The sequence below is a fragment of the Centruroides sculpturatus genome, unplaced genomic scaffold, assembly GCF_000671375.1.
Source record: "Centruroides sculpturatus isolate CEXI.00-Female unplaced genomic scaffold, Cexi_2.0 scaffold447, whole genome shotgun sequence".
In the NCBI taxonomy this organism is placed as follows: domain Eukaryota; kingdom Metazoa; phylum Arthropoda; class Arachnida; order Scorpiones; family Buthidae; genus Centruroides; species Centruroides sculpturatus.
Window position 1 is genome coordinate 405,901 of NW_019384728.1, and position 27,136 is coordinate 433,036.

The 27,136-nt window shown below is 29.3% G+C and overlaps 1 protein-coding gene across 1 annotated transcript; it reads right to left on the minus strand.

Annotated features, from left to right (window-relative positions):
- Positions 1–492: 492 nt before the first annotated feature.
- On the minus strand, positions 493–27,002 carry LOC111628162 (synaptotagmin-7-like). Its single transcript, XM_023371904.1, has 12 exons — positions 26,835–27,002; positions 25,216–25,446; positions 24,614–24,625; positions 19,313–19,385; positions 15,339–15,468; positions 15,122–15,238; positions 10,439–10,509; positions 6,466–6,595; positions 6,249–6,365; positions 4,064–4,233; positions 1,631–1,739; positions 493–800 (listed from the first exon to the last, which is right to left on the minus strand). The coding sequence occupies exons 2-12, from the start codon at positions 25,428–25,430 to the stop codon at positions 493–495; spliced, it is 1,452 nt and encodes a 483-aa protein (XP_023227672.1). The 5' UTR covers positions 25,431–25,446; positions 26,835–27,002.
- Between the last annotated feature and the right edge of the window lie 134 nt (positions 27,003–27,136).

A 27,136-nucleotide genomic window follows, 5' to 3' on the forward strand; every position in this document is an offset into this window, starting at 1 on the left:
ATTTTCTTTGTTATAAATTCGACAAGCAAAAATTATAGTTTACATACCGAATTTACTTGCAGCTATAAATGTAAGTTAAACATTCAAACATCTGTCATTAGTCCAATTTTTTTTCAAGCTTTTCCTGGAGCAAAAATTAATCAGAGAAATAAACCAAACCAAAGATTGCATTTCCAGTTTATTATTGGTCAATATATTTTTCTATAACTACTACAAAGACTAAACAAATACTGTACATGAGGATATAAGTGCATTTGGGACATTTTTGCAGAACGTCGATTTTGCACATTATTTTTTTAAATTTATTTTCTCTCTCTCTCTCTTTTTTTTTTTCCCCTCCCCTTTTTTTTTTTTTTTTTTAATTTTTCGCGTGGTCGTGACATAAAAAGGATCATTTTTTTGACATGACAAATATACTGAAAACGCGTTGCTTAGGGAATTCTACCTAAACATATTCAAATTTATTTTCTGTTTTTTTTTTTAAATTTGATTTTAGACAGGTTTTAATTTATGCCATCTTCTAGTGAATGTTCTGGGACTGCTCAGCATTTCGTTCCAATGTTTTGTCTCGTTTATGCCGCTACGCGATGATAAAACCAAGCATCCTATTGGTTCGTTTCTGCCAATCGAATCGTAATCCATAACCGTTATAACCAATGAGGTTTCTCGTATATGCTCCCAGGGTACAGAAAATTGAAACGTTTCGTTGAATACTGGATTTAAAGATCGTTTCATGATTACAGTCTTTTTCTTCTCTAACCGTTTATCGCCTCTGTGTAACCATATCTTGACGTAAGGATCTGCAAATCAGAGAAACAAAAGTAATTTATCAATCGAAATTTGACAATTTTAATATTGTTCTTTGAATCTAATTTAATGAAAATAAACTGGCTCTAATATTACAAATATATCAAAGTATCATCTAGATATACACAAGCTAAACGAACTACAGATTAGGACCTAATACTATGAAGATATAGTTTACAATCTCACGATTTTAAAATTATTTAAAAAGGCCTCATATATTATAGTTTAGGGTCAGTCTAAATTCTAAATCCTGCCTTGTATTTAGGATTCTATTTATTATTTTTATTTTTATTTTTAACTCTCAGCCCTGTGGACACCAAGATGGCTTTTTATAGAAAGCCTTTATGAGTTCGGCCAGGTCCACAATGGGGTAGCCGGATGATGAGGAGGGCCCAACATATCCGACGACCTACCCCCGGATCCCCAGAACGGTAGGATGCCATCTTGACCGCTCGTCCATCCGGCCGTTTTTAAGATTGTATTAAAATTTTACGCTAGGTAGGCGTATATAAAATTCCATTTATAATTTTACCATTCACTAGATAAAATATACATGTATATATGTTTAATTTACTGTAGAGAACTCGGTTATAAATGTGGAACGTCAACTCGAACCACCAGATATCAATTTTAAATGAAGATAAAGAGTTACTATTTTAGTATATGAAAAGCTTGAAGATCTTTCATTTTCTTACGTTTTATTCTTTTTTATTAAATTCTTTTCGACGAAACTTTTTCATTTAAATATTTTAAAAATAGTTTTCAACTCTAAAATCCCTAAGTTTATGGTAAGTAAACGCATTTAGATGCATTACTCACTCACCTGAGGATCCGGTAATATCTTTGATTTTGAGGTTTCGTGCTTCTATGATGCAAACTGTTAGTTCACTGGTTCTAGGCGTGTAAGAGAGCGAAACAAGCAATTCTCCCAACTGTAATAATCAAGATTTTATAAATAAATGCCATTAAGAGATAAGAAGGATCATATGCTACCAATTTCACCACAGTTAATCAATACAAAGAACAAGGTGACCCTTACATAAATATATCGATCCTACTGTCTTTTAAACTAACTAAAATGGTTCTAAAAAATAAATAATGATTTTAAAACCATTTAAAAAAAACTCATTAAATGTAAGAGAGTAAGTTATAATTATTTCAGAGAATGTAATGAAAAATTAACAAAAAAACAAAAAAAGCTTTTGCTATTTTTAAAACTCGGTTGTAATTTAATTGCATTAAGAGTCAGCGCACAAAAAAATAATAATAATTTGAAAATATTCCTTAAATGATGAAAGAATTTCATTTTACTTCGAGAGGTTACTTAATGGTTCCATATCCAACCAAGTAGAGTAGCATAAAATTCTAGAATAGGCAGAAAATTACATGTTTTTCAACTAGTTGGCGATTTAAATGTCGAATATTGTCAAAGAACCGCTTGTGATCCGAAAAAACTGTGCTGAATATTCGCTATTTTCTACATCTCTTGCAAATTTAATACATAGAATAGCTAGAAAAATGCCGACTATATTAAATTTTAAATTTTTTATATTCAATTTTGTTTTCTGTTTCGTAGTATAATAGTTTGAGTGTAGGAAAGTCGCTAATTTTCTAGAGCTAACGTTATTCCATAAAGAATCATTGCCTTAGGGAGAACACCCTAATCATCATCCAAATCGGATATTTTTCTTATTGCTGGTAATAGCATAAAAATAAGTTATTTGCGGCCATAGAGATGTACTTCTACACGAAAATGAAATAATGTTGTAAAGAAAGTAAGAAAATAATTTAATATAATTAAACTACACTCTTCTCTCATGAGTGCATGGTAGTTTCGATAATAAGATTACAATCTATCTTATATATACTTGTATATAAAAAAAAAAGTAAAGATGAGATACTTCAGTAAGAAGAGCAAAGTTTGTTTTAACATAAATATAAAAATCTTCAGATGACTTCTACAGCTTCATTAGTGAATAAAACTTTTTTCTCGCCTCCGAACATCAAAGATTATAAAAATAAATGGAGGAGGAGGGGGAGGAAGAGAATGAAAACTTCTTCCTTTTCTAATAACTCATGAAAATAACAGTGAAAAAACTAATTATAATAATAAAAAATAAAATAAAATAAATTAATTATAAGTGTCAAAATTTATTATGTTTAAATTTCTGATATAACGAAACGTCTGTCTGTTACGCTCTATAGGCCTATATAAAGAAGTATTTAGTGTAAGAAAATGAAAATCGGTATATTTTATTTCTACAAATGAAAACGTTTCACAAAATCAATTTTAATATTCCTTAATTATTTTAAAACAACCTGACGACCGCTTACAGCAACATCAATGCAGAATTTTGATTAGAAATGTGTTTAAAATCAATATAAATTTGTTTTCAAAAATATTTTTTAGTATTTAGAATTTAATCAAAATACCAAAAAAAACCTCCATAAAACTTATAAGTTTTAAGCATAGATTATATATTTTTTAATGAAAAATTTGTTAGTGGATTTCTGTTAAATTAACGATCACGCCATAATAATAAAAAATATTGATATTTTAATTGTAGAAAAATTCCTTAATGGAAGGCAAACTATTTTTATCTACACTCGACATTTTAAAATTAAACAGCAGCAGTTCAACAGATTCGCACGATGCCATAAATAATATACTTCACAAGCAAAAAACAGCATTATATAAAAGCTAGTGTATGGTAATTTATTTATTAGAACTCTCTAAACAATTAAAAATTCCAAATTTATAATTAAAAATAAGAAATTTATTACTTCATTAGTTCACTTAACAGATTAAAATCTATATAATTGTATGTTTAAATAACCGCAGCAAGAATTCACTAAGGTTTTAATATGGGGGATTAAACTGAACAAGTGATATTCGGATTAAAATGGTTGTTGCAAACATGTAAATTAAAGAAAAGAATTTTCTGTGTTTTTTTAAAAAAATCCAGCGTATTTATTTAAATAAAAGAAGCCAGAACGAGCGAGGGAATCAAGATTTTTCAGGTAAAGAATCGTTATCGATCGTGTAAAAATATGTAAAGTAGAAAAGAAAAATCGATATGGAAAAAATGTCTTCTTTAAAGAAATTTAGATGATTAGAACCATGTTTTTTTGCTAGACGTAGGACGAATTCAGACCGAAACGACCTACACAATAACGTTTTTTTCTTTTCTTTTTTTAAAAAAAAATTTTTCTTTCAATCATATTGCAATCAAAATAATACTTGTACTTTGCTTACTTTAACTTTTTCGCTCGGTTGGATATTGAGGGAAAAGCTAGGCTTTTGAGTAAAATCCACTTGGTGCAAGGGAAAATATACTTCTCCAATTGAGTCATCTCGAGTGAAGCGGTCGTAGTCCAAAATGTGAAAGTGTAGGATGGACTTCTGTAGTTTGTGTAGCGGATAACCTATTGAAAAATACAGAAAAAAAGTGAATGTCTTTTCTGTAAATATAACTAGATTGATCTTGAAATATTTTATTTGAATTTTAAAAGTCAACAAGAAACTCCATTGCTTTCACCAATGCAATTGATAAGATGATGTATAGCACGCTATGATAAGATTTCGTGAATATTTAAGTTTAAGACTTTGATAAACTGTCGAAAATTCACACTTTTAGCTCTAAACGATTTGAAAATGGATATTTACAATTCAGATATTAAATTACAATATATTGATCCTGGGATCCACCAGGACGATAATTGCTTAGGTTAAACTTAGCAGCCGATTGTGTCGACACCTTGCTTCCGATTTAATTTTCATATCTCTTAAATAAATATATATATTTTTAAAAAATTAGTAATTTCTTATAATTAATATTAAATTAGAATATTGATAATTGATTAAAGTGAAAACTTTTTATTTATATTTTTAATCGTGACTTAATTTTAAATTATTTCTACACAGTATCCCTCTAGTGGTCATTTCAAACTTATATAAAACACAAATTAATTTAAGGCTAATAGAAAAATATTTTCGATTTGTTTACTCTCTTTTCTACTTTATTCGTGTATTTTTCTTAATTTTGATCTTTTACACAAAAGAATTGGACAAAAATAACCGTTATTTACAATAAGTATCCCTCTAGTAGCCAGGTCAAAGTTAGGAGACGCGGACTGATTAATATAATGAGCGGTTGCGGTAATATATTTATTATTTCGGACGTAGACGATTTTTTTTTTGGATAAACTGTATTTTATTACTCATTTCATTTCAAAGAGATATAAATAAATTGATTCGTTCACGTAGTAGAAGAAAACCAACAAAACGATTTCCGGAAGAAATAACAGTTTCTCCAATAAGCAAACCGCCGACAAAAGCTGTTTCTAAATAAATGACATTGTTTATTGAACAATAATAATGTCAACCAGATTGAAATCAAACAGTAATCTTTATCATTCATTTAATATTTTACAATAAAGATTTGTTTTCTACTAAAAAAATTTTAAATTTTTACAATTCCTTCAACTTGCGGAAATCAAGAAGGGTTTTTTCATGGATTTGGCTACATCTACAATGGAAGCAATGGGGCCTATCCAGCGCTCTGCTTATCACCCGACAAAAGTAAGGCCCGGATTAAATAACCTTGCTTGTCCATTTAACCCTAGCCAACACTTATGAGGCCTTCAAAACATTTCTTACTAACTTGTAAGTAAATATATAGACATTTGTTGGATTTCTTGGGTGTTAGGAAAAAAATCTCTGAATTTGACAAAAATATTTAAACACTATAATTTTTAACGTTGTTTTTTTAAAATATTGGGGATCTCGAACAGTTAAATGATTCGGACCTTTCTCCGCTTATGAGAGGCAATACACTAGGTTCATCTCAGAGGTAGTTGCTAAAACCTGGTGATATCTCCATACAAAATTTTGAGATTCCGATCCGAACTTGACTCTTGATCTTTCAGAAAATGCCAGGCTGACGTCTTACGCACTTTTTATATCGCTACTCAGAAATGTACTAAAGACACTCAAATTACACGGATGAAACATAAATAATTTATTTAAACCAATGTTTTTGTACTTTTATATTACTTTTTACCTAAAATAGACCTCAATTAATGCAGTTGGTTATTTTTTGATGACCTTGTCTCTTTATTTTTTATAACTATCGGCTGTTCAAAAGAACTATTGAATGAATAAGTAGGAGAAATAAGAAATTTTGGAGGCAAGAACATCTATAAAAATGAATAAATTAAATGATAAGAAATAAAAATTTCACACCGAAGGAGCGCTTTCATAGCTTTTTTTTTTTTTAAGTCAATTTTCTAAGAAATATAAAGGCAAAATAACGTTAAAATTGAAGATTTTTCTGACTAAAACTGTAAACTTTTCAATTTTATATAATTCTTAGACATTTCTTTATATTTAAAAACGGCAAAAATATCTGAATAGAAGTTCTAGAAGATGATTAATTTACCTTCAAAATGAAAGGTTTCGTTCCAGCGAGGGTTTAATGTTTTGTGTTTTACTTTTGTCTCCAGTTTATTCTTCTTATCTGGGAGTAAACACACTCGAACATAAGGATCACTCGTTCCTAGAAAAATAAAGAAAATAAAGACATTGACTATCAATTCCCATGTTTAAACCTAAAGAAAATAAGAAGAATAAACACATTTACATGCAACAAGTATCACCTGATAAGTCTTTAGCTGGTAAGCCATTAGCATGCAGAACCTTTATTATAAGATTCGAATCGGAAAAATTATATTCTAAAGTAAAATGTATCTGGCCGGCACTCTCTCCTGAAGAATTACCAAAGGTTTCCTAAAATAGAAAATTAAATATAAAATAGTTTCATATGTATAAATATTTGTAAGCAATTATTAATCATGTCAATAATTAAAATTCTTCAAATGATATAATTAAAAATTCTTTACGTAACTTTAATTTTACGAAATATTTTTGTAAAAAAAATAATAATAAATTAAGCAATTAATTTTATTAATTTTTATAATATATTTTAATAAAGTAAGAGTTTTATTGATTTTCAAATGTAAAATTGAGGATATGACATATTCAAGATACAAGGAATATTAAATCAGTTTTATCGATTTATTCATTTAAAAATAACTCATTTAATTTAATTTAATTATAAACAATTAAAGAATAACTGTTTAATCATTCATTATTTACATATTCCTTATAATAAAACAAAATTAGGATACGAAATTAGGAGAATGGATTGAGCAATTTTTGGTTGGGCTCATCATAAAATCATCGTAACTTAGAAAATGTTTAAGTAAATATATTCATTTATCATGTAAAATTGTTAAATTGCGTTATAAATATATCAAACTTTTAAATTTAAATCGTTTTAAATTATTATCCCAATTAATTTTCTTTTAATATATGCCAAATTTTGTAAATTTTGAAGGGAAATTATAATCAAATCAGTAGTAAAGTGTAATTTCGGTTTCCTTCAGTTAATTTGATTGATAGCTTAGGTTCTTTCATATGTGATTGGATTATAATATGATATTTATTATTTAAATAATAATTCAAAGTTTAATTCCGTTATAAGATGCGTAGGTACAGATTAAACTAATGAGGAATCTGAAAGCTTCGTTTCATATTATTTTAGCACTTAGGAAGTTTTATATACTTAAATTTCTTTATTGATTATTCTAAAACACGTCTTGAATTTTTAAATAATATAAAAATATCCGCAGTTATCGACCTAGATTATTATATCATACGCTTAACTAACTACAATTCAAGCGTTATCATCAATATTTGGCGTCGTCCACTTACCGAAATGCATGGAATGTTAGAGAAGGTATCAAATTATATGCCGATTGGGAGTTTGATTATCATAATCACGTTAAATTTGTGTTTGAACTCGGGGCATACATTAAAACTCCTTCATGTTTAAGATTTATGAGGCCATGATACAATTCATTACAATTGATTCGATATAATTCGATATACCTTTGATAGGATGCCTTCTCGCCTATATATTCATTTCAATATATTTAATACACATATATCTTAGTTTACACAGCTTATTTTAGTTTTAGAAATGATGATTTTATTTTTCTTTTAAGTAAAACAGATAACAACGCGAACTATAATGAGTAAATGCGTGTTATATGCATGGAGAATCATGATATAAGCCACGCCATTGTTGTAACGATAAAGAATGTATTCCAGACTGTCACACACAGTTAATAATTTTCTTTAGGCGTGTAACCTATGACATAAATCCTATTTACGACACAGTATCTATATTCCACTTCTAATAAGTCGTAAAGATTTGCAGGATCGGATTTGTTTTTTGTTGTTGGATTTGAAGCATCTTCAGAAGAATCGCTGAAGAAGAGCCATCGTGAGGGAGATACCAAGTAGGAAATTGCAACACTGGCTCAATATTTATTTTTTTTTTACCTCGATATTGTTGTTGTAGTGTACAGTTATTTGAATTTTAAGCGTGGGACGTGTACGGGAAGAATTCTTTATTATAAAACGGGAGCAACATGCTGTGAGATACAATTGATATGAATGCATCGATCTTCGGTAAAGATAATCAACTGCTATCTCCCATTGTTGGTGGGTGCTTAACTTATGGCCTTAAGTTAATTCATCCCCTGCTTCGACCAACCACTTAATAAGCTCGAAATATATTTTGGTCGGCGAGTTCATTATAAAAGACATAATCTAAACCGATCGACTTACCTTACAGGCTTTTTACGACAAATTTATGCGGCTTGGAGTAGAGGATTCTTTAGTTATAATTAACACCTTTGTTATTTATTAAGTAATTAATTTAATATTATAAACTGGCAAATTATTCATATTTAAGGATTATAAATGAGTGGCACATTATTAATGTGTTTAATATTCAGTTTGTAAGCCGATAAAGGAATTAACAAAGGAGAATAAACTAGAATATTTTACTTTCAAATAGCTTTTCCAGCTTAAAATGAATGTAAAAAGCATTATTTTAATTTAATTTCGTTATTTTTTAAAGTTATTTTTGGCAAGAAAAAGAAAATGCTGCCATTTGGATTGATTAAAAGGTGATGCCAACTGCTTTCAACTAGTAACGCCTGTCTGTCTGTTCGCCTTTGTTATGCTATTTACGTAATAATATGGCTATTTAGAAAAGAATTTTATAGAATTTTAATCAATTTTACACGAATATTTGACAAGGTTTTGATATTAAAGGTACTGTACTTATTAATTACTTAAGTATCCAATTATAGAAATGGAATTTGTAACATTCTCCTCTTTCATATCTCACCGAATATTCTTGTTATTATTATATTAAAATCATCATAATAATCATTATTCTCTGTTTACAAATACAGTAGAACCTCGAAAACTCGGTCTAATGTGGACCGATGGGTAGCCGAGTTTGTGAAAATGCCGGGTTATGGGGAATGGGGTTAAAAAAAATAAGTACGAGTGTTTCCTCAGAAAATACTGTACTGTACTTGTATGTATTGTTTACTTGAGAATATAACAGAGAATAAACTGCCCAAATACCCTTAAACAAAGGAAAAGTACGTCCTTTATGAAGGCATAGAGCCTTTACTACATGAAAATGAAAATTAATGAATACATTGTGTACAGTAATTTACCTGATAAGACAGACCTCAGAAAAATACTTTATGAGAGCTTTTATACTTTTATAAAGCTGTCTATAATGAAAATTAATTAACTAAGGATTTTTTTGCCCTGCTAGGGTGTGGCCAAGTTATCCGGAGTGCCGGGTTATCGAGAGCCGAGTTTTCGAGGTTCTACTGTATTTAAAAGTATTCTCGCCATTATAATCATTTTGAATCCTCTTTAAATAATAAATTATATTATATTTATTACTTTTAATCAATTTTTTCGAAATTTAAATATATTTAAAAAAAAAAAATTAAATTAATATTTCCACCAGAAATTTGTAAAGAAACGCGTTAACACGAAAGACATATACACCTCGATTTAGCGCCACTCGAAATTGGCACTAAATCGAAATACACCAAGCAATAAGAATGAGATCTATATAATAATGTCGTTTATAGCACAAATTATACTTAATATTTACGTGGAAGATCCATACGCGTGTATTCATTGGCGTTTTCACGAGGGTGGCGTTATTTGGAGGCGCTATACCGAGGTAGAGCATTTATTACGAAGATTAGTTACAGAAACCATTGTTTAAAAGTGTTTTACTTAATATTATTAAGTAAATTTATTAAATATAACATTTTTAAAACGTTATATTTGTTTAGAAATGCGGAGAAGATGTCTAAAAAACGATCGATTAGAAACAAATATCTGAGAGATGCCCTTGAGCAGAGTTGCCTTAGGAGTTGACAAGAATTTTTCTTTTAATATTAAAAAGCACACATACTTTTTTTCATTATATGAGGGTAGAAAAAAATATCTAAAAATATTTTAATTCTAACTTTAAAGCATCTGTCACAGACGTGGCTTAATTTCCTTGCATTAAAATTAACTTTCCACTCAACAGCTTTCAACCTCCTTCGTTACTTAAATAAGCTTAAACAGTGAATAATTGGAAAAGAATTTTTAAACAGAGACTTAAAGTATTTAGAAAATAATACATATATTTTTTCGTTGATGAAAACTTTAAAAAAATTGAATTGCACTTACTTCGAGGCTTGGTAAAAGAGCTTGTAAGAAAGCAATTGGTCCAACATCTTCTTCTTTGTTTCCGTTGTGTACTCTAAAGGAAAGTTGAAAAAAATTCTTTCAATTATCAAAGGATGAAGAAGAAAAAAAGAAGGAGAAGAAGAATGAGCAAGAGGAGGGGGAAAATGAGAACAAAAAACAAGAAGAAGAAAGAGGAGGAGGAGGAAGAAGAGAAGGGGAAGAAGAAGAATAAAGAAGAAGAAGAAGAAGAAGAAGGGCGAGGAAGAGGAAGAGGAGCAAAGAGTACGAATAAAAAGAAGGAGGGGGAAAGAATGAAGAGCAGGAGTAAGAGGAGGGGAAGAAGAAGGATGAAAAAGGAGATGGAGAAAGAGGAGAAGAAGAAAGAAAAAAGAGAATTATAATCGAACAAAAGCTATATATTATAATGATATAATTATGTATTAGCTTCGGCTTGTTGATATGAAAAAAATATATTAAGAGAAGAGCACATTTATGAAGAGAGAAAATCCTTCTAAGATAAGAAGATAAACTTCTTTAAAGGGAAAGAGTAGAAGATATAAGAAACAGTCGGATATGTCAATCAGAAAGGATCAATAAAGAGGTGGAAGATAGCAGGATAAAAAAGATAGTACAGTTGTATAGAATATATGTAGTTAAAAAGTCAAATTAAGTAAAGAAAAATCCTCTGTATACGGAATAGAATATAATAAATTTTACAACTTTCTTTATTTATTAATTTAATATTTAAAAGAATAATAAATAAAATAAAGAAATTACAGTAGTATATTTTATTCTAAAATTTAAAAGGAGAATAATTTTTAAAAAATGGATTTATTTATGAATTTTTAACTGATTTCTTTTAAAAGAAGAAAAAATAAATAAAGGAATAATGCTGATAAAGGGGAAGAAAATTAGGGTTTTGATCTTAATACTAAAGGTGAAACTATTTAATAATTTATTTGTTTGCTTTATTTGTTTAATTTATTAATTTAATATTTAAAATGAAAAATAAAAGATTAATGATAAAAATAATACTTTTTACTCTAAAAATTAAAGAAAATGATTTTATTATGAGTTATTAACTGAATTCCTTTAAAAGTAAAGACATAATGATAAGAATAAATGAAGAAAATGGCTAGTTTAACTCTAAGGGATGTAATTAAAAAATTGTTTACTTATTAATTATTAAATATTAATTTATTTGCTGGAGCAAATAAACTTAAAAAAACCCGAATTTTTTCTTAATTTAAAGGTTTCTTTTATTAAATTTAACAAGTTCGTACTTGTACGTCGCTTTTTGTACAATACTTTTATGAAGCGATGTAAAATTCTGATCATTATCGGCCTTACATTTTACACATTGACATGGAAGACGGAGAATACACGATACAATATATTAAAGTAAATTCGCTTTACGTTATATCGATTAAATTTAGAAAGGTTTGGAAGACGTGATTAACCGAGAATACAAATGTTACTTGTCATAGACGGAAAAGAGAAAATGGTAATGATGCAGAAAAGGGGAGAAAATGCCGTACGTCAATATAATAAATCGCTAGAAAATACTATTATCGGATTGTTATTTGTATAATGGGGATGCGTTTTAAATTTGTCATTCGCTGAGTAACAAATAACGCATCTGCCACGTGTGAAGGTTTAAATGTGAATTAAAGGGTGTTAAATTATTTAAAAATTGAAGAATTTTCGTTGAAAGTGATTCTAATGGTAATATAATAAATTTTATGCACCTGTAGGTCGAACCTGTAAACAACGGACACTGGGAGAAGCGTGAAAAGTAGCCGTTGTTTGGAGGTTATGCTGTAAGCATTTTAGGGAAACGTTCTTGAGAAAATGGTCACTGTTTAGAGGTAGCCGTTGTTTGAAGATTCGACTGAATATGTTTACGTTTATTTTGTGAATGGCCTACCTTTTTTGATATATATATGTAGCTTATATCTTCTATATTTTAGTTATATTATAATGTATACATTAGGCTCGTATAGAGAGAGCCAATAGAGCCTTTGTTTCGAACTCAGGAATCATCAAAATTAGCGTTTTATGTGAAAATATACGAAAATTATCTAAATAAAAAATATAATTTTAAATAAATAGAGACAGATCACTTTTGTATTTGCTTTATTTATTTTATTTTTACGGGTTTCGGCTTTATTTACGCATTTTTATGGCTTTCGTAGTGGAGCGGAATCCACATTTGTGACTGATCCACGCCTCATCTCCTTCGTCTCAATCCCTAAATACGAGAAACATGTATCCTAAAAAAATCCTCAAATTTGAATGATAAATTTAAATTTTAGTTTACATAATTATTGATAGGCTAGTTTGAATTCAAAATAGCTAAAGAATTCTACAACATTCTGCGTTTTTATCCTGTTTTTAATTAAGCTAAACCTTGGTAACTCAATGAAATTGAGATTTAACTCCTGAAAACAGGCATCTGTTACGTAAAATTTTCTGAGAGGGAAGAGAGGGAAAGAAAGAGAGAAAAGCGAGAGAAAATAGAGAAGAGAGATCGAGGAACAGAGAAGAACAAGAGAGAATAGAGGGGAGAGATCGAGGAAGAGAGAAGAGCGAGAGAAGAGAGGAAAGAGAAACTATCATCTTTTCATTATCCACATAAAGTAAACTCACTAGATAATTTTTTATTAAAAAATATGTAAACCCTAGATACATTTCTCTGCAAATAAATAAAGAAAAAGCCACCATCTTGATATTTCGAAAGGTCTTAATTGAATTCTTTGATATGTTTACATACTTCGAACTACTTAAGGAAACAACAAGAGACTCTTGATTTATTTAACAAATTTTGTAGTTTTTATATCAGAAAAAATATCCATAAAACAATTATATTTTCATATTCAAAATCCGAATTTTCAGCAACAAGATACACTTCTTCAAATATTTAAACGAAATATCTACATCATCTGACTTTAATGCTTTAAAATCGGGAGAAATATATCTTTAATCAACGTATATAATCTAAACGAAACTTGCAATTTACATAAATAAATTGATAAAATTATATTCTAGATGCATTTCTTCCATATAAATATTAAAAAAAAAGCTATTTTAGAGAGCTAAAANATTAAAGTGAAAACTTTTTATTTATATTTTTAATCGTGACTTAATTTTAAATTATTTCTACACAGTATCCCTCTAGTGGTCATTTCAAACTTATATAAAACACAAATTAATTTAAGGCTAATAGAAAAATATTTTCGATTTGTTTACTCTCTTTTCTACTTTATTCGTGTATTTTTCTTAATTTTGATCTTTTACACAAAAGAATTGGACAAAAATAACCGTTATTTACAATAAGTATCCCTCTAGTAGCCAGGTCAAAGTTAGGAGACGCGGACTGATTAATATAATGAGCGGTTGCGGTAATATATTTATTATTTCGGACGTAGACGATTTTTTTTTTGGATAAACTGTATTTTATTACTCATTTCATTTCAAAGAGATATAAATAAATTGATTCGTTCACGTAGTAGAAGAAAACCAACAAAACGATTTCCGGAAGAAATAACAGTTTCTCCAATAAGCAAACCGCCGACAAAAGCTGTTTCTAAATAAATGACATTGTTTATTGAACAATAATAATGTCAACCAGATTGAAATCAAACAGTAATCTTTATCATTCATTTAATATTTTACAATAAAGATTTGTTTTCTACTAAAAAAATTTTAAATTTTTACAATTCCTTCAACTTGCGGAAATCAAGAAGGGTTTTTTCATGGATTTGGCTACATCTACAATGGAAGCAATGGGGCCTATCCAGCGCTCTGCTTATCACCCGACAAAAGTAAGGCCCGGATTAAATAACCTTGCTTGTCCATTTAACCCTAGCCAACACTTATGAGGCCTTCAAAACATTTCTTACTAACTTGTAAGTAAATATATAGACATTTGTTGGATTTCTTGGGTGTTAGGAAAAAAATCTCTGAATTTGACAAAAATATTTAAACACTATAATTTTTAACGTTGTTTTTTTAAAATATTGGGGATCTCGAACAGTTAAATGATTCGGACCTTTCTCCGCTTATGAGAGGCAATACACTAGGTTCATCTCAGAGGTAGTTGCTAAAACCATGTGATATCTCCATACAAAATTTTGAGATTCCGATCCGAACTTGACTCTTGATCTTTCAGAAAATGCCAGGCTGACGTCTTACGCACTTTTTATATCGCTACTCAGAAATGTACTAAAGACACTCAAATTACACTGATGAAACATAAATAATTTATTTAAACCAATGTTTTTGTACTTTTATATTACTTTTTACCTAAAATAGACCTCAATTAATGCAGTTGGTTATTTTTTGATGACCTTGTCTCTTTATTTTTTATAACTATCGGCTGTTCAAAAGAACTATTGAATGAATAATTAGGAGAAATAAGAAATTTTGGAGGCAAGAACATCTATAAAAATGAATAAATTAAATGATAAGAAATAAAAATTTCACACCGAAGGAGCGCTTTCATAGCTTTTTTTTTTTTTAAGTCAATTTTCTAAGAAATATAAAGGCAAAATAACGTTAAAATTGAAGATTTTTCTGAGTAAAACTGTAAACTTTTCAATTTTATATAATTCTTAGACATTTCTTTATATTTAAAAACGGCAAAAATATCTGAATAGGAGTTCTAGAAGATGATTAATTTACCTTCAAAATGAAAGGTTTCGTTCCAGCGAGGGTTTAATGTTTTGTGTTTTACTTTTGTCTCCAGTTTATTCTTCTTATCTGGGAGTAAACACACTCGAACATAAGGATCACTCGTTCCTAGAAAAATAAAGAAAATAAAGACATTGACTATCAATTCCCATGTTTAAACCTAAAGAAAATAAGAAGAATAAACACATTTACATGCAACAAGTATCACCTGATAAGTCTTTAGCTGGTAAGCCATTAGCATGCAGAACCTTTATTATAAGATTCGAATCGGAAAAATTATATTCTAAAGTAAAATGTATCTGGCCGGCACTCTCTCCTGAAGAATTACCAAAGGTTTCCTAAAATAGAAAATTAAATATAAAATAGTTTCATATGTATAAATATTTGTAAGCAATTATTAATCATGTCAATAATTAAAATTCTTCAAATGATATAATTAAAAATTCTTTACGTAACTTTAATTTTACGAAATATTTTTGTAAAAAAAATAATAATAAATTAAGCAATTAATTTTATTTATTTTTATAATATATTTTAATAAAGTAAGAGTTTTATTGATTTTCAAATGTAAAATTGAGGATATGACATATTCAAGATACAAGGAATATTAAATCAGTTTTATCGATTTATTCATTTAAAAATAACTCATTTAATTTAATTTAATTATAAACAATTAAAGAATAACTGTTTAATCATTCATTATTTACATATTCCTTATAATAAAACAAAATTAGGATACGAAATTAGGAGAATGGATTGAGCAATTTTTGGTTGGGCTCATCATAAAATCATCGTAACTTAGAAAATGTTTAAGTAAATATATTCATTTATCATGTAAAATTGTTAAATTGCGTTATAAATATATCAAACTTTTAAATTTAAATCGTTTTAAATTATTATCCCAATTAATTTTCTTTTAATATATGCCAAATTTTGTAAATTTTGAAGGGAAATTATAATCAAATCAGTAGTAAAGTGTAATTTCGGTTTCCTTCAGTTAATTTGATTGATAGCTTAGGTTCTTTCATATGTGATTGGATTATAATATGATATTTATTATTTAAATAATAATTCAAAGTTTAATTCCGTTATAAGATGCGTAGGTACAGATTAAACTAATGAGGAATCTGAAAGCTTCGTTTCATATTATTTTAGCACTTAGGAAGTTTTATATACTTAAATTTCTTTATTGATTATTCTAAAACACGTCTTGAATTTTTAAATAATATAAAAATATCCGCAGTTATCGACCTAGATTATTATATCATACGCTTAACTAACTACAATTCAAGCGTTATCATCAATATTTGGCGTCGTCCACTTACCGAAATGCATGGAATGTTAGAGAAGGTATCAAATTATATGCCGATTGGGAGTTTGATTATCATAATCACGTTAAATTTGTGTTTGAACTCGGGGCATACATTCAAACTCCTTCATGTTTAAGATTTATGAGGCCATGATACAATTCATTACAATTGATTCGATATAATTCGATATACCTTTGATAGGATGCCTTCTCGCCTATATATTCATTTCAATATATTTAATACACATATATCTTAGTTTACACAGCTTATTTTAGTTTTAGAAAGGATGATTTTATTTTTCTTTTAAGTAAAACAGATAACAACGCGAACTATAATGAGTAAATGCGTGTTATATGCATGGAGAATCATGATATAAGCCACGCCATTGTTGTAACGATAAAGAATGTATTCCAGACTGTCACACACAGTTAATAATTTTCTTTAGGCGTGTAACCTATGACATAAATCCTATTTACGACACAGTATCTATATTCCACTTCTAATAAGTCGTAAAGATTTGCAGGATCGGATTTGTTTTTTGTTGTTGGATTTGAAGCATCTTCAGAAGAATCGCTGAAGAAGAGCCATCGTGAGGGAGATACCAAGTAGGAAATTGCAACACTGGCTCAATATTTATTTTTTTTTTTACTCGATATTGTTGTTGTAGTGTACAGTTATTTGAATTTTAAGCGTGGGACGTGTACGGGAAGAATTCTTTATTATAAAACGGGAGCAACATGCTGTGAGATACAATTGATATGAATGCATCGATCTTCGGTAAAGATAATCAACTGCTATCTCCCATTGTTGGTGGGTGCTTAACTTATGGCCTTAAGTTAATTCATCCCCTGCTTCGACCAACCACTTAATAAGCTCGAAATATATTTTGGTCGGCGAGTTCATTATAAAAGACATAATCTAAACCGATCGACTTACCTTACAGGCTTTTTACGACAAATTTATGCGGCTTGGAGTAGAGGATTCTTTAGTTATAATTAACACCTTTGTTATTTATTAAGTAATTAATTTAATATTATAAACTGGCAAATTATTCATATTTAAGGATTATAAATGAGTGGCACATTATTAATGTGTTTAATATTCAGTTTGTAAGCCGATAAAGGAATTAACAAAGGAGAATAAACTAGAATATTTTACTTTCAAATAGCTTTTCCAGCTTAAAATGAATGTAAAAAGCATTATTTTAATTTAATTTCGTTATTTTTTAAAGTTATTTTTGGCAAGAAAAAGAAAATGCTGCCATTTGGATTGATTAAAAGGTGATGCCAACTGCTTTCAACTAGTAACGCCTGTCTGTCTGTTCGCCTTTGTTATGCTATTTACGTAATAATATGGCTATTTAGAAAAGAATTTTATAGAATTTTAATCAATTTTACACGAATATTTGACAAGGTTTTGATATTAAAGGTACTGTACTTATTAATTACTTAAGTATCCAATTATAGAAATGGAATTTGTAACATTCTCCTCTTTCATATCTCACCGAATATTCTTGTTATTATTATATTAAAATCATCATAATAATCATTATTCTCTGTTTACAAATACAGTAGAACCTCGAAAACTCGGTCTAATGTGGACCGATGGGTAGCCGAGTTTGTGAAAATGCCGGGTTATGGGGAATGGGGTTAAAAAAAATAAGTACGAGTGTTTCCTCAGAAAATACTGTACTGTACTTGTATGTATTGTTTACCTCAGAATTCAACAGAGAATAAACTGCCCAAATACCCTTAAACAAAGGAAAAGTACGTCCTTTATGAAGGCATAGAGCCTTTACTACATGAAAATGAAAATTAATGAATACATTGTGTACAGTAATTTACCTGATAAGACAGACCTCAGAAAAATACTTTATGAGAGCTTTTATACTTTTATAAAGCTGTCTATAATGAAAATTAATTAACTAAGGATTTTTTTGCCCTGCTAGGGTGTGGCCAAGTTATCCGGAGTGCCGGGTTATCGAGAGCCGAGTTTTCGAGGTTCTACTGTATTTAAAAGTATTCTCGCCATTATAATCATTTTGAATCCTCTTTAAATAATAAATTATATTATATTTATTACTTTTAATCAATTTTTTCGAAATTTAAATATATTTAAAAAAAAAAAATTAAATTAATATTTCCACCAGAAATTTGTAAAGAAACGCGTTAACACGAAAGACATATACACCTCGATTTAGCGCCACTCGAAATTGGCACTAAATCGAAATACACCAAGCAATAAGAATGAGATCTATATAATAATGTCGTTTATAGCACAAATTATACTTAATATTTACGTGGAAGATCCATACGCGTGTATTCATTGGCGTTTTCACGAGGGTGGCGTTATTTGGAGGCGCTATACCGAGGTAGAGCATTTATTACGAAGATTAGTTACAGAAACCATTGTTTAAAAGTGTTTTACTTAATATTATTAAGTAAATTTATTAAATATAACATTTTTAAAACGTTATATTTGTTTAGAAATGCGGAGAAGATGTCTAAAAAACGATCGATTAGAAACAAATATCTGAGAGATGCCCTTGAGCAGAGTTGCCTTAGGAGTTGACAAGAATTTTTCTTTTAATAATATTAAAAAGCACACATACTTTTTTCATTATATGAGGGTAGAAAAAATATCTAAAAATATTTTAATTCTAACTTTAAAGCATCTGTCACAGACGTGGCTTAATTTCCTTGCATTAAAATTAACTTTCCACTCAACAGCTTTCAACCTCCTTCGTTACTTAAATAAGCTTAAACAGTGAATAATTGGAAAAGAATTTTTAAACAGAGACTTAAAGTATTTAGAAAATAATACATATATTTTTTCGTTGATGAAAACTTTAAAAAAATTGAATTGCACTTACTTCGAGGCTTGGTAAAAGAGCTTGTAAGAAAGCAATTGGTCCAACATCTTCTTCTTTGTTTCCGTTGTGTACTCTAAAGGAAAGTTGAAAAAAATTCTTTCAATTATCAAAGGATGAAGAAGAAAAAAAGAAGGAGAAGAAGAATGAGCAAGAGGAGGGGGAAAATGAGAACAAAAAACAAGAAGAAGAAAGAGGAGGAGGAGGAAGAAGAGAAGGGGAAGAAGAAGAATAAAGAAGAAGAAGAAGAAGAAGAAGGGCGAGGAAGAGGAAGAGGAGCAAAGAGTACGAATAAAAAGAAGGAGGGGGAAAGAATGAAGAGCAGGAGTAAGAGGAGGGGAAGAAGAAGGATGAAAAAGGAGATGGAGAAAGAGGAGAAGAAGAAAGAAAAAAGAGAATTATAATCGAACAAAAGCTATATATTATAATGGTATAATTATGTATTAGCTTCGGCTTGTTGATATGAAAAAAATATATTAAGAGAAGAGCACATTTATGAAGAGAGAAAATCCTTCTAAGATAAGAAGATAAACTTCTTTAAAGGGAAAGAGTAGAAGATATAAGAAACAGTCGGATATGTCAATCAGAAAGGATCAATAAAGAGGTGGAAGATAGCAGGATAAAAAAGATAGTACAGTTGTATAGAATATATGTAGTTAAAAAGTCAAATTAAGTAAAGAAAAATCCTCTCTATACGGAATAGAATATAATAAATTTTACAACTTTCTTTATTTATTAATTTAATATTTAAAAGAATAATAAATAAAATAAAGAAATTACAGTAGTATATTTTATTCTAAAATTTAAAAGGAGAATAATTTTTAAAAAATGGATTTATTTATGAATTTTTAACTGATTTCTTTTAAAAGAAGAAAAAATAAATAAAGGAATAATGCTGATAAAGGGGAAGAAAATTAGGGTTTTGATCTTAATACTAAAGGTGAAACTATTTAATAATTTATTTGTTTGCTTTATTTGTTTAATTTATTAATTTAATATTTAAAATGAAAAATAAAAGATTAATGATAAAAATAATACTTTTTACTCTAAAAATTAAAGAAAATGATTTTATTATGAGTTATTAACTGAATTCCTTTAAAAGTAAAGACATAATGATAAGAATAAATGAAGAAAATGGCTAGTTTAACTCTAAGGGATGTAATTAAAAAATTGTTTACTTATTAATTATTAAATATTAATTTATTTTCTGGAGCAAATAAACTTAAAAAAACCCGAATTTTTTCTTAATTTAAAGGTTTCTTTTATTAAATTTAACAAGTTCGTACTTGTACGTCGCTTTTTGTACAATACTTTTATGAAGCGATGTAAAATTCTGATCATTATCGGCCTTACATTTTACACATTGACATGGAAGACGGAGAATACACGATACAATATATTAAAGTAAATTCGCTTTACGTTATATCGATTAAATTTAGAAAGGTTTGGAAGACGTGATTAACCGAGAATACAAATGTTACTTGTCATAGACGGAAAAGAGAAAATGGTAATGATGCAGAAAAGGGGAGAAAATGCCGTACGTCAATATAATAAATCGCTAGAAAATACTATTATCGGATTGTTATTTGTATAATGGGGATGCGTTTTAAATTTGTCATTCGCTGAGTAACAAATAACGCATCCTGCCACGTGTGAAGGTTTAAATGTGAATTAAAGGGTGTTAAATTATTTAAAAATTGAAGAATTTTCGTTGAAAGTGATTCTAATGGTAATATAATAAATTTTATGCACCTGTAGGTCGAACCTGTAAACAACGGACACTGGAAGAAGCGTGAAAGTAGCCGTTGTTTGGAGGTTATGCTGTAAGCATTTTAGGGAAACGTTCCTGAGAAAATGGTCACTGTTTAGAGGTTCGACTGAATATTTTTAAGTTTATTTTGTGAATGGCCTACCTTTTTTGATATATATAGCTTATATCTTCTATATTTTAGTAACAGTATATTATAATGTATACATGTAGGCTCGTATAGAGAGAGCCAATAGAGCCTTTGTTTCGAACTCAGGAACCATCAAAATTAGCGTTTTATGTGAAAATATACGAAAATTATCTAAATAAAAAATATAATTTTAAATAAATAGAGACAGATCACTTTTGTATTTGCTTTATTTATTTTATTTTTACGGGTTTCGGCTTTATTTACGCATTTTTATGGCTTTCGTAGTGGAGCGGAATCCACATTTGTGACTGATCCACGCCTCATCTCCTTCGTCTCAATCCCTAAATACGAGAAACATGTATCCTAAAAAAATCCTCAAATTTGAATGATAAATTTAAATTTTAGTTTACATAATTATTGATAGGCTAGTTTGAATTCAAAATAGCTAAAGAATTCTACAACATTCTGCGTTTTTATCCTGTTTTTAATTAAGCTAAACCTTGGTAACTCAATGAAATTGAGATTTAACTCCTGAAAACAGGCATCTGTTACGTAAAATTTTCTGAGAGGGAAGAGAGGGAAAGAAAGAGAGAAAAGCGAGAGAAAATAGAGAAGAGAGATCGAGGAACAGAGAAGAACAAGAGAGAATAGAGGGGAGAGATCGAGGAAGAGAGAAGAGCGAGAGAAGAGAGGAAAGAGAAACTATCATCTTTTCATTATCCACATAAAGTAAACTCACTAGATAATTTTTTATTAAAAAATATGTAAACCCTAGATACATTTCTCTGCAAATAAATAAAGAAAAAGACATCATCTTAATATTTCGAAAGGTCTTAATTGAATTCTTTGATATGTTTACATACTTCGAACTACTTAAGGAAACAAGAGACTCTTGATTTATTTAACAAATTTTGTAGTTTTTATATCAGAAAAAATATCCATAAAACAATTAAATTTTTATATTCAAAATCCGAATTTTCAGCAACAAGATACACTTCTTCAAATATTTAAACGAAATATCTACATCATCTGACTTTAATGCTTTAAAATCGGGAGAAATATATCTTTAATCAACGTATATAATCTAAACGAAACTTGAAATTTACATAAATAAATTGATAAAATTATATTCTAGATGCATTTCTTCCATATAAATATTAAAAAAAAAGCTATTTTAGAGAGCTAAAATTGAATTCCTCGACGCGAATTAAGTTCAATTTTTAATATGAAAAATGCTCACACACTCGGAAAAAATGGAGAAAATTACATTTCCTCGGTTTCTTTACTTAGTTTTTTTATTTTTAATTAATTTAGGAGTCGGCAGCATTCAGTTATCATTAATTAATTTTAAAAAATGGCAGTTATATATTTTTTTATTACGTTGTTTTGCCACGAAACTGTGACGTACTTACACAGTAACACTCACAAGTATTATGGAGCACACTAAGAGGATTTAGGGAAAATACCCACTTACTCTGTATGACCTTAATGATTATCGGAATCCTGGAAAGTATGTGACTACATTACTGAGTAATTTTAAGTATGCAAGTGTTCTTAAGATGATCATTAAGCAGAATAGGGAAGTTGATGGAGTGATTCTATCAAAACACGAGTAATTTGGTTTGAAATTTTGTAGGAAACGAAAAGACAAATTAATAAATAAAACTCCAGTTTTATAAATATTTTAAATTGGATTGATTCAAAGCCGAACGTTTCTTTATTAAATAAATAATGCGAAGTAGTCGGACTTAAACGTTATCCACGTCTTAAAGTTTAGATAAAAATTATATTAAATCCTTCTAGAAATGTTTAAATTCTTTAAAAAAGTCTTCTTTCTCCAAATTTAATTTCGAATTTTTTATTTCTTTCATATATTTTAATAATGTAAAGTTTAGTTTAAGCTCGGTGACGCTTATAGAAAAGGCACATTCTTCAGAATTATATTCAGTTACGATTAGAGAAAAGGCAAATTTTTATAAATTATATTCAGTTACGCTTACAGAAGTCACATTCTTCGGAATTACATTCAGTTACGCTTAGCGAAAAGATATGTCTTGAAAAATGTCTGTAATTTTGAATAGACTCTATACAAACTGAATTTTCACTTGTAAGACTTCCCAACACTTCTTAACCTTTGCTTAAGTGACACACTTAAAAAGATTCGCGAATCCTTTTAAATCAACACTTAGAAATGTTAATCTTTTTGTAGATATAAGCATTTGTATTCAAAGTTATTTATTATAACATTTAATGTAATTAAGAATTTATACGGAAAGATGCAACTAGTCTTTGATTCTCAGAGGTGTAATTAAGTTAAATGTCCTCTTTTACTCCAATTCTGTCGGCTGTAAATATTTCGCCAATCGATTTTTCTTCTTCTAATAATTAAACCCCGTTTTATCTTTTATATATTCTACCGTCATAAATTCAAAAGGCTTTGTTTACGACAGCTGTTTTTCCCAAATTACACCCCTTTGTTGCTCTGTAAATACACGAGACCATCAACCCGTATCATTTTTAGAGCCAACTCCACCCAAATATAACCATTATATTAATCTAACTTACTGGTTTTAATAATTTCTGCTTGGTTTCGGCTAAATTCTTTGTTAAAAATGTATTATATTTAAGCTTTAATTTAAGATCAGATTGTTGTTTGAAAGTAGTTACAAGATATATTTTAAGACATTAATTTTGTTAAATATCACGCAAGGTTTGATGCGTTTAATTAGTAATTTGTGGAGAATGTAGCTAGAATTGAAGAAAGGAAGTGGAAAAAGTGATAATTTAGTAAATTATTTCGTGCCAATGGAAGATAATGAGTTAGAGAAAAGTAAGAAATGCTTGCAAAAATGTTCGTGAAAGGTAGGAAATTCTGATAGAAGCGAGCGAGTAAAGTAAATAGTGCTCATTTAGCCAGCACAGAAGCTCATTTAACACGTATTGGAAGCTAAATGGTGCTCATTTAGCGAGCACGAAAGCTAAACAGTGCTCATCCATCCAGCATATAAAATAAAAAACACACGTTTACGAAAGCGAGCAAGAAAAAACTGGAAACGTTCACAAAAGCGAGTAGAAACCATTCCAGTGCAACAACTTCGGTCGATTTCACACATAAAAACGGCAACAGAACAACGTGACACCGATCATTTTCGAACAAATCACGTTCACGGACCCAACAATAATAAACATTTCTATACGAAATCGGCGATTTGGCCGTGTAAATGGCAGCATTTCAGCTCACTTCATACTAAAACGTGACAAACGATTTCACGCGCAAACGGAATTCTATCGAATTTTTAATTAATTTCAAAATTTGTGATCTTAGAATGGCTTTCAATATGCAAATGAATGGGGTTCAAATGCTTTTAGATCTAAGGAGCTTTTAATTAAATTTCAGTATACTTACTCGACGTTATTCCTGAAGCATGTAAAATAGGATTACAATTATAAACGTCGCTTACAAATTAACATTAAGCAATCTTAAAATATATGCTTTTAAAATAAATAAAATAATTGAAAATTCTCGTATAAGTGCGTTAAAATTTCAATGGAAAAATGGGAAATCGTAATTTAAAATAATAGTAAATTAATCGGAAGAATCGGGAGCTTTAATTTTCTATAATTTAAGCTCCCGATTCTTCCCATTAATTTACTATTATTTAGCTTTGGGATGCTTTTATTAAATAAAATTACATTCGAAAACTCTTCTAAATTTCGCAGAGTGTAGAGATAAGAGAAGAGCATCGATTGGCTCATCCGCTTCGGTATAATTAACTTTATTACAATTGTAATCTTTCGATTTTCGTCATGGAGTCTCTAGCGTTACTACATTAAGCTCCCTTTAAAACCGTTCATTCTGTAGGATACGTGTTTCTAATATTAGTGTAGAACCGAATTAAATATGCCAAATTAAATTTAAGAGGAGCTTTAGAAGAGTTAAAAACTCTATAGAATCTAAGCTGGCACCTACACGTTGCGTGAAAGAATAGACTGACAAAAGAAACTCACAAGGATGTAGGCGTTACTGCAGTGGCTTGTCCTACACATTCGCTGACAGGAGTCTGTTGGAGCAATTGTAGAGGCTGTTGTTCCTCCGAATCTGGAAATTTGTTCAATTTTCGTCGTTTCCAATACAAAAAACAAAATCCTAACGTAACAACCACTGATACAGCGGCTGTAACGGTACCCAGCACGGCTGCTAATAGTATAGTAGAAGCACCCATAATTGGATCATCACCCCTGCAAAGAAAGAACGTTCGTCATTGTACTTCTCTTAAGACTTTATTAAACCCGTTTATCCTATCAGTTTTATTGTTTAGTTAATTAATTTCCGGTTCTTTCTTCTTTTATTTTGCTTCTTAATTATATTTTTCTGCTGGAAATTTAACTTGGAATAAGTAAAACAGCGTCGAACTGTAACGGAGAGACGGATTGAAAATCCAATTTCTCGACATAATTGTGTAGGAGATAAACTAGAAAATGCCGTATATTTCCCTAAAGACGTCCCAGAAACTAGATTTTTATACAGTTATGAAGATTTTAAGCTTGTTCTTAGTAAGAATTTAACTAAATTACAATTTAAGTTAACAAAAAAAGAGCTTTAAAAACGTCTGACGTAACCCTGTTTATCATAAGATTGTGAAGATTAATGTAGAAAAACAAAAACAAAAAACAAATCGAATTTTAAAATAAAATATTCGCTATAAACTTTCATGCGTGAGAAATATTTTAATGATTCATACTCACTGACAGATTATAAATTACTGAAAATGTATAAACGGTCGCCATAAGTCAAAACATCGACTTTTGACATAATGGATCCACGTTAGTGGCCTACCTTTGTGATTCTATCGACAGATTTAACGTTATCCGAATCAACAGAAATGTAAGAAAAATTAATTTACTAAATTTTCGAACAATATTCTTTATAAATTTCAACGTCTAAACCCCGAAAAGAATTAAAGTAAGGCAACAAACTGATGATGCTGTGGAGCGGGAAGATGAATCAATATGGAAAGGTGACGATGAAGCGTGTCATTTTAAACCCGAATTGAGTTATAAAACACATTCGGGTTTACTGGATACGTGGAAAATAATACCAAGATCGGATTTTGTACGTTTTTAATACAGAAATAATTCGAAAATACGTAGAGAAAACACCCTTAAACGGGTATCGTTAAATTACCTATGGAGTGCGAAAATCAAATATTGTATAATAACCTTCAATTAGTAAAGTCTACTCAACTATCAGATAAGAAGAAATGAAAGGGGAAAACATGGAAAAAGCTTAATTGACAGCCTAGCGAGATTAGTTTTCTGGCAAGATAACCGAGATAAAACCATCTCGACCTCTATCCACATCTCTAATATATATATTTATTATACGCTACTTTTTCAGGCGAAATAATTAATTTTTTACGTATAAACCGGCCAAAATACATCCTAATTACGTAAATATAACCCTTAGTAATTAACTTAAAATTTAAAATTAAATAAAAAACACATAATCGGATCGTATAAAAGAGAATTAAAGAGAAGAAAAAAGTCTCCGCAAATCCCCGGAGTCATCGGCTTCCTCTATACAATTTCAAGGTTTTTACATTTATAAATTTGAGAGAATAACTCACCTGTTAGTTACTTATAATGATAGAAAAATAATTAATTGGTCCGAACCCTTTCCAATCCATACGCCACATTATAACCTTTTTAGTTTTAGAATTAAGTTGCGATTCGCTTCTCCGTCCGACCTACGTAAAGCCCACAACTCGGATAACACAGTTTCTGGCACCGACGGTAGCGACGTCGTGCGTCGGAAAAAACAACTAATATTCGGGGCTGTGTGTCAATAGGAGAAGTAGTGTTGTCTTTTTTTTTTCTCTCTCTCTCTCTCTCTGTTTATTATTCTTCCGATAAATTGTTTTTAATAAAG

Coding starts and splice junctions, on each gene's coding strand:
- LOC111628162 (XM_023371904.1), bottom strand. CDS start 25,430: ATGGGTGCTTCTACTATACTATTAGCAGCCGTGCTGGGTACCGTTACA. Junction 6,366..6,465: donor ACCAGCTAAAGACTTATCAG/GTGATACTTGTT, acceptor TTATTTTTCTAG/GAACGAGTGATCCTTATGTT. Junction 801..1,630: donor AGATATTACCGGATCCTCAG/GTGAGTGAGTAA, acceptor TCTGATTTGCAG/ATCCTTACGTCAAGATATGG.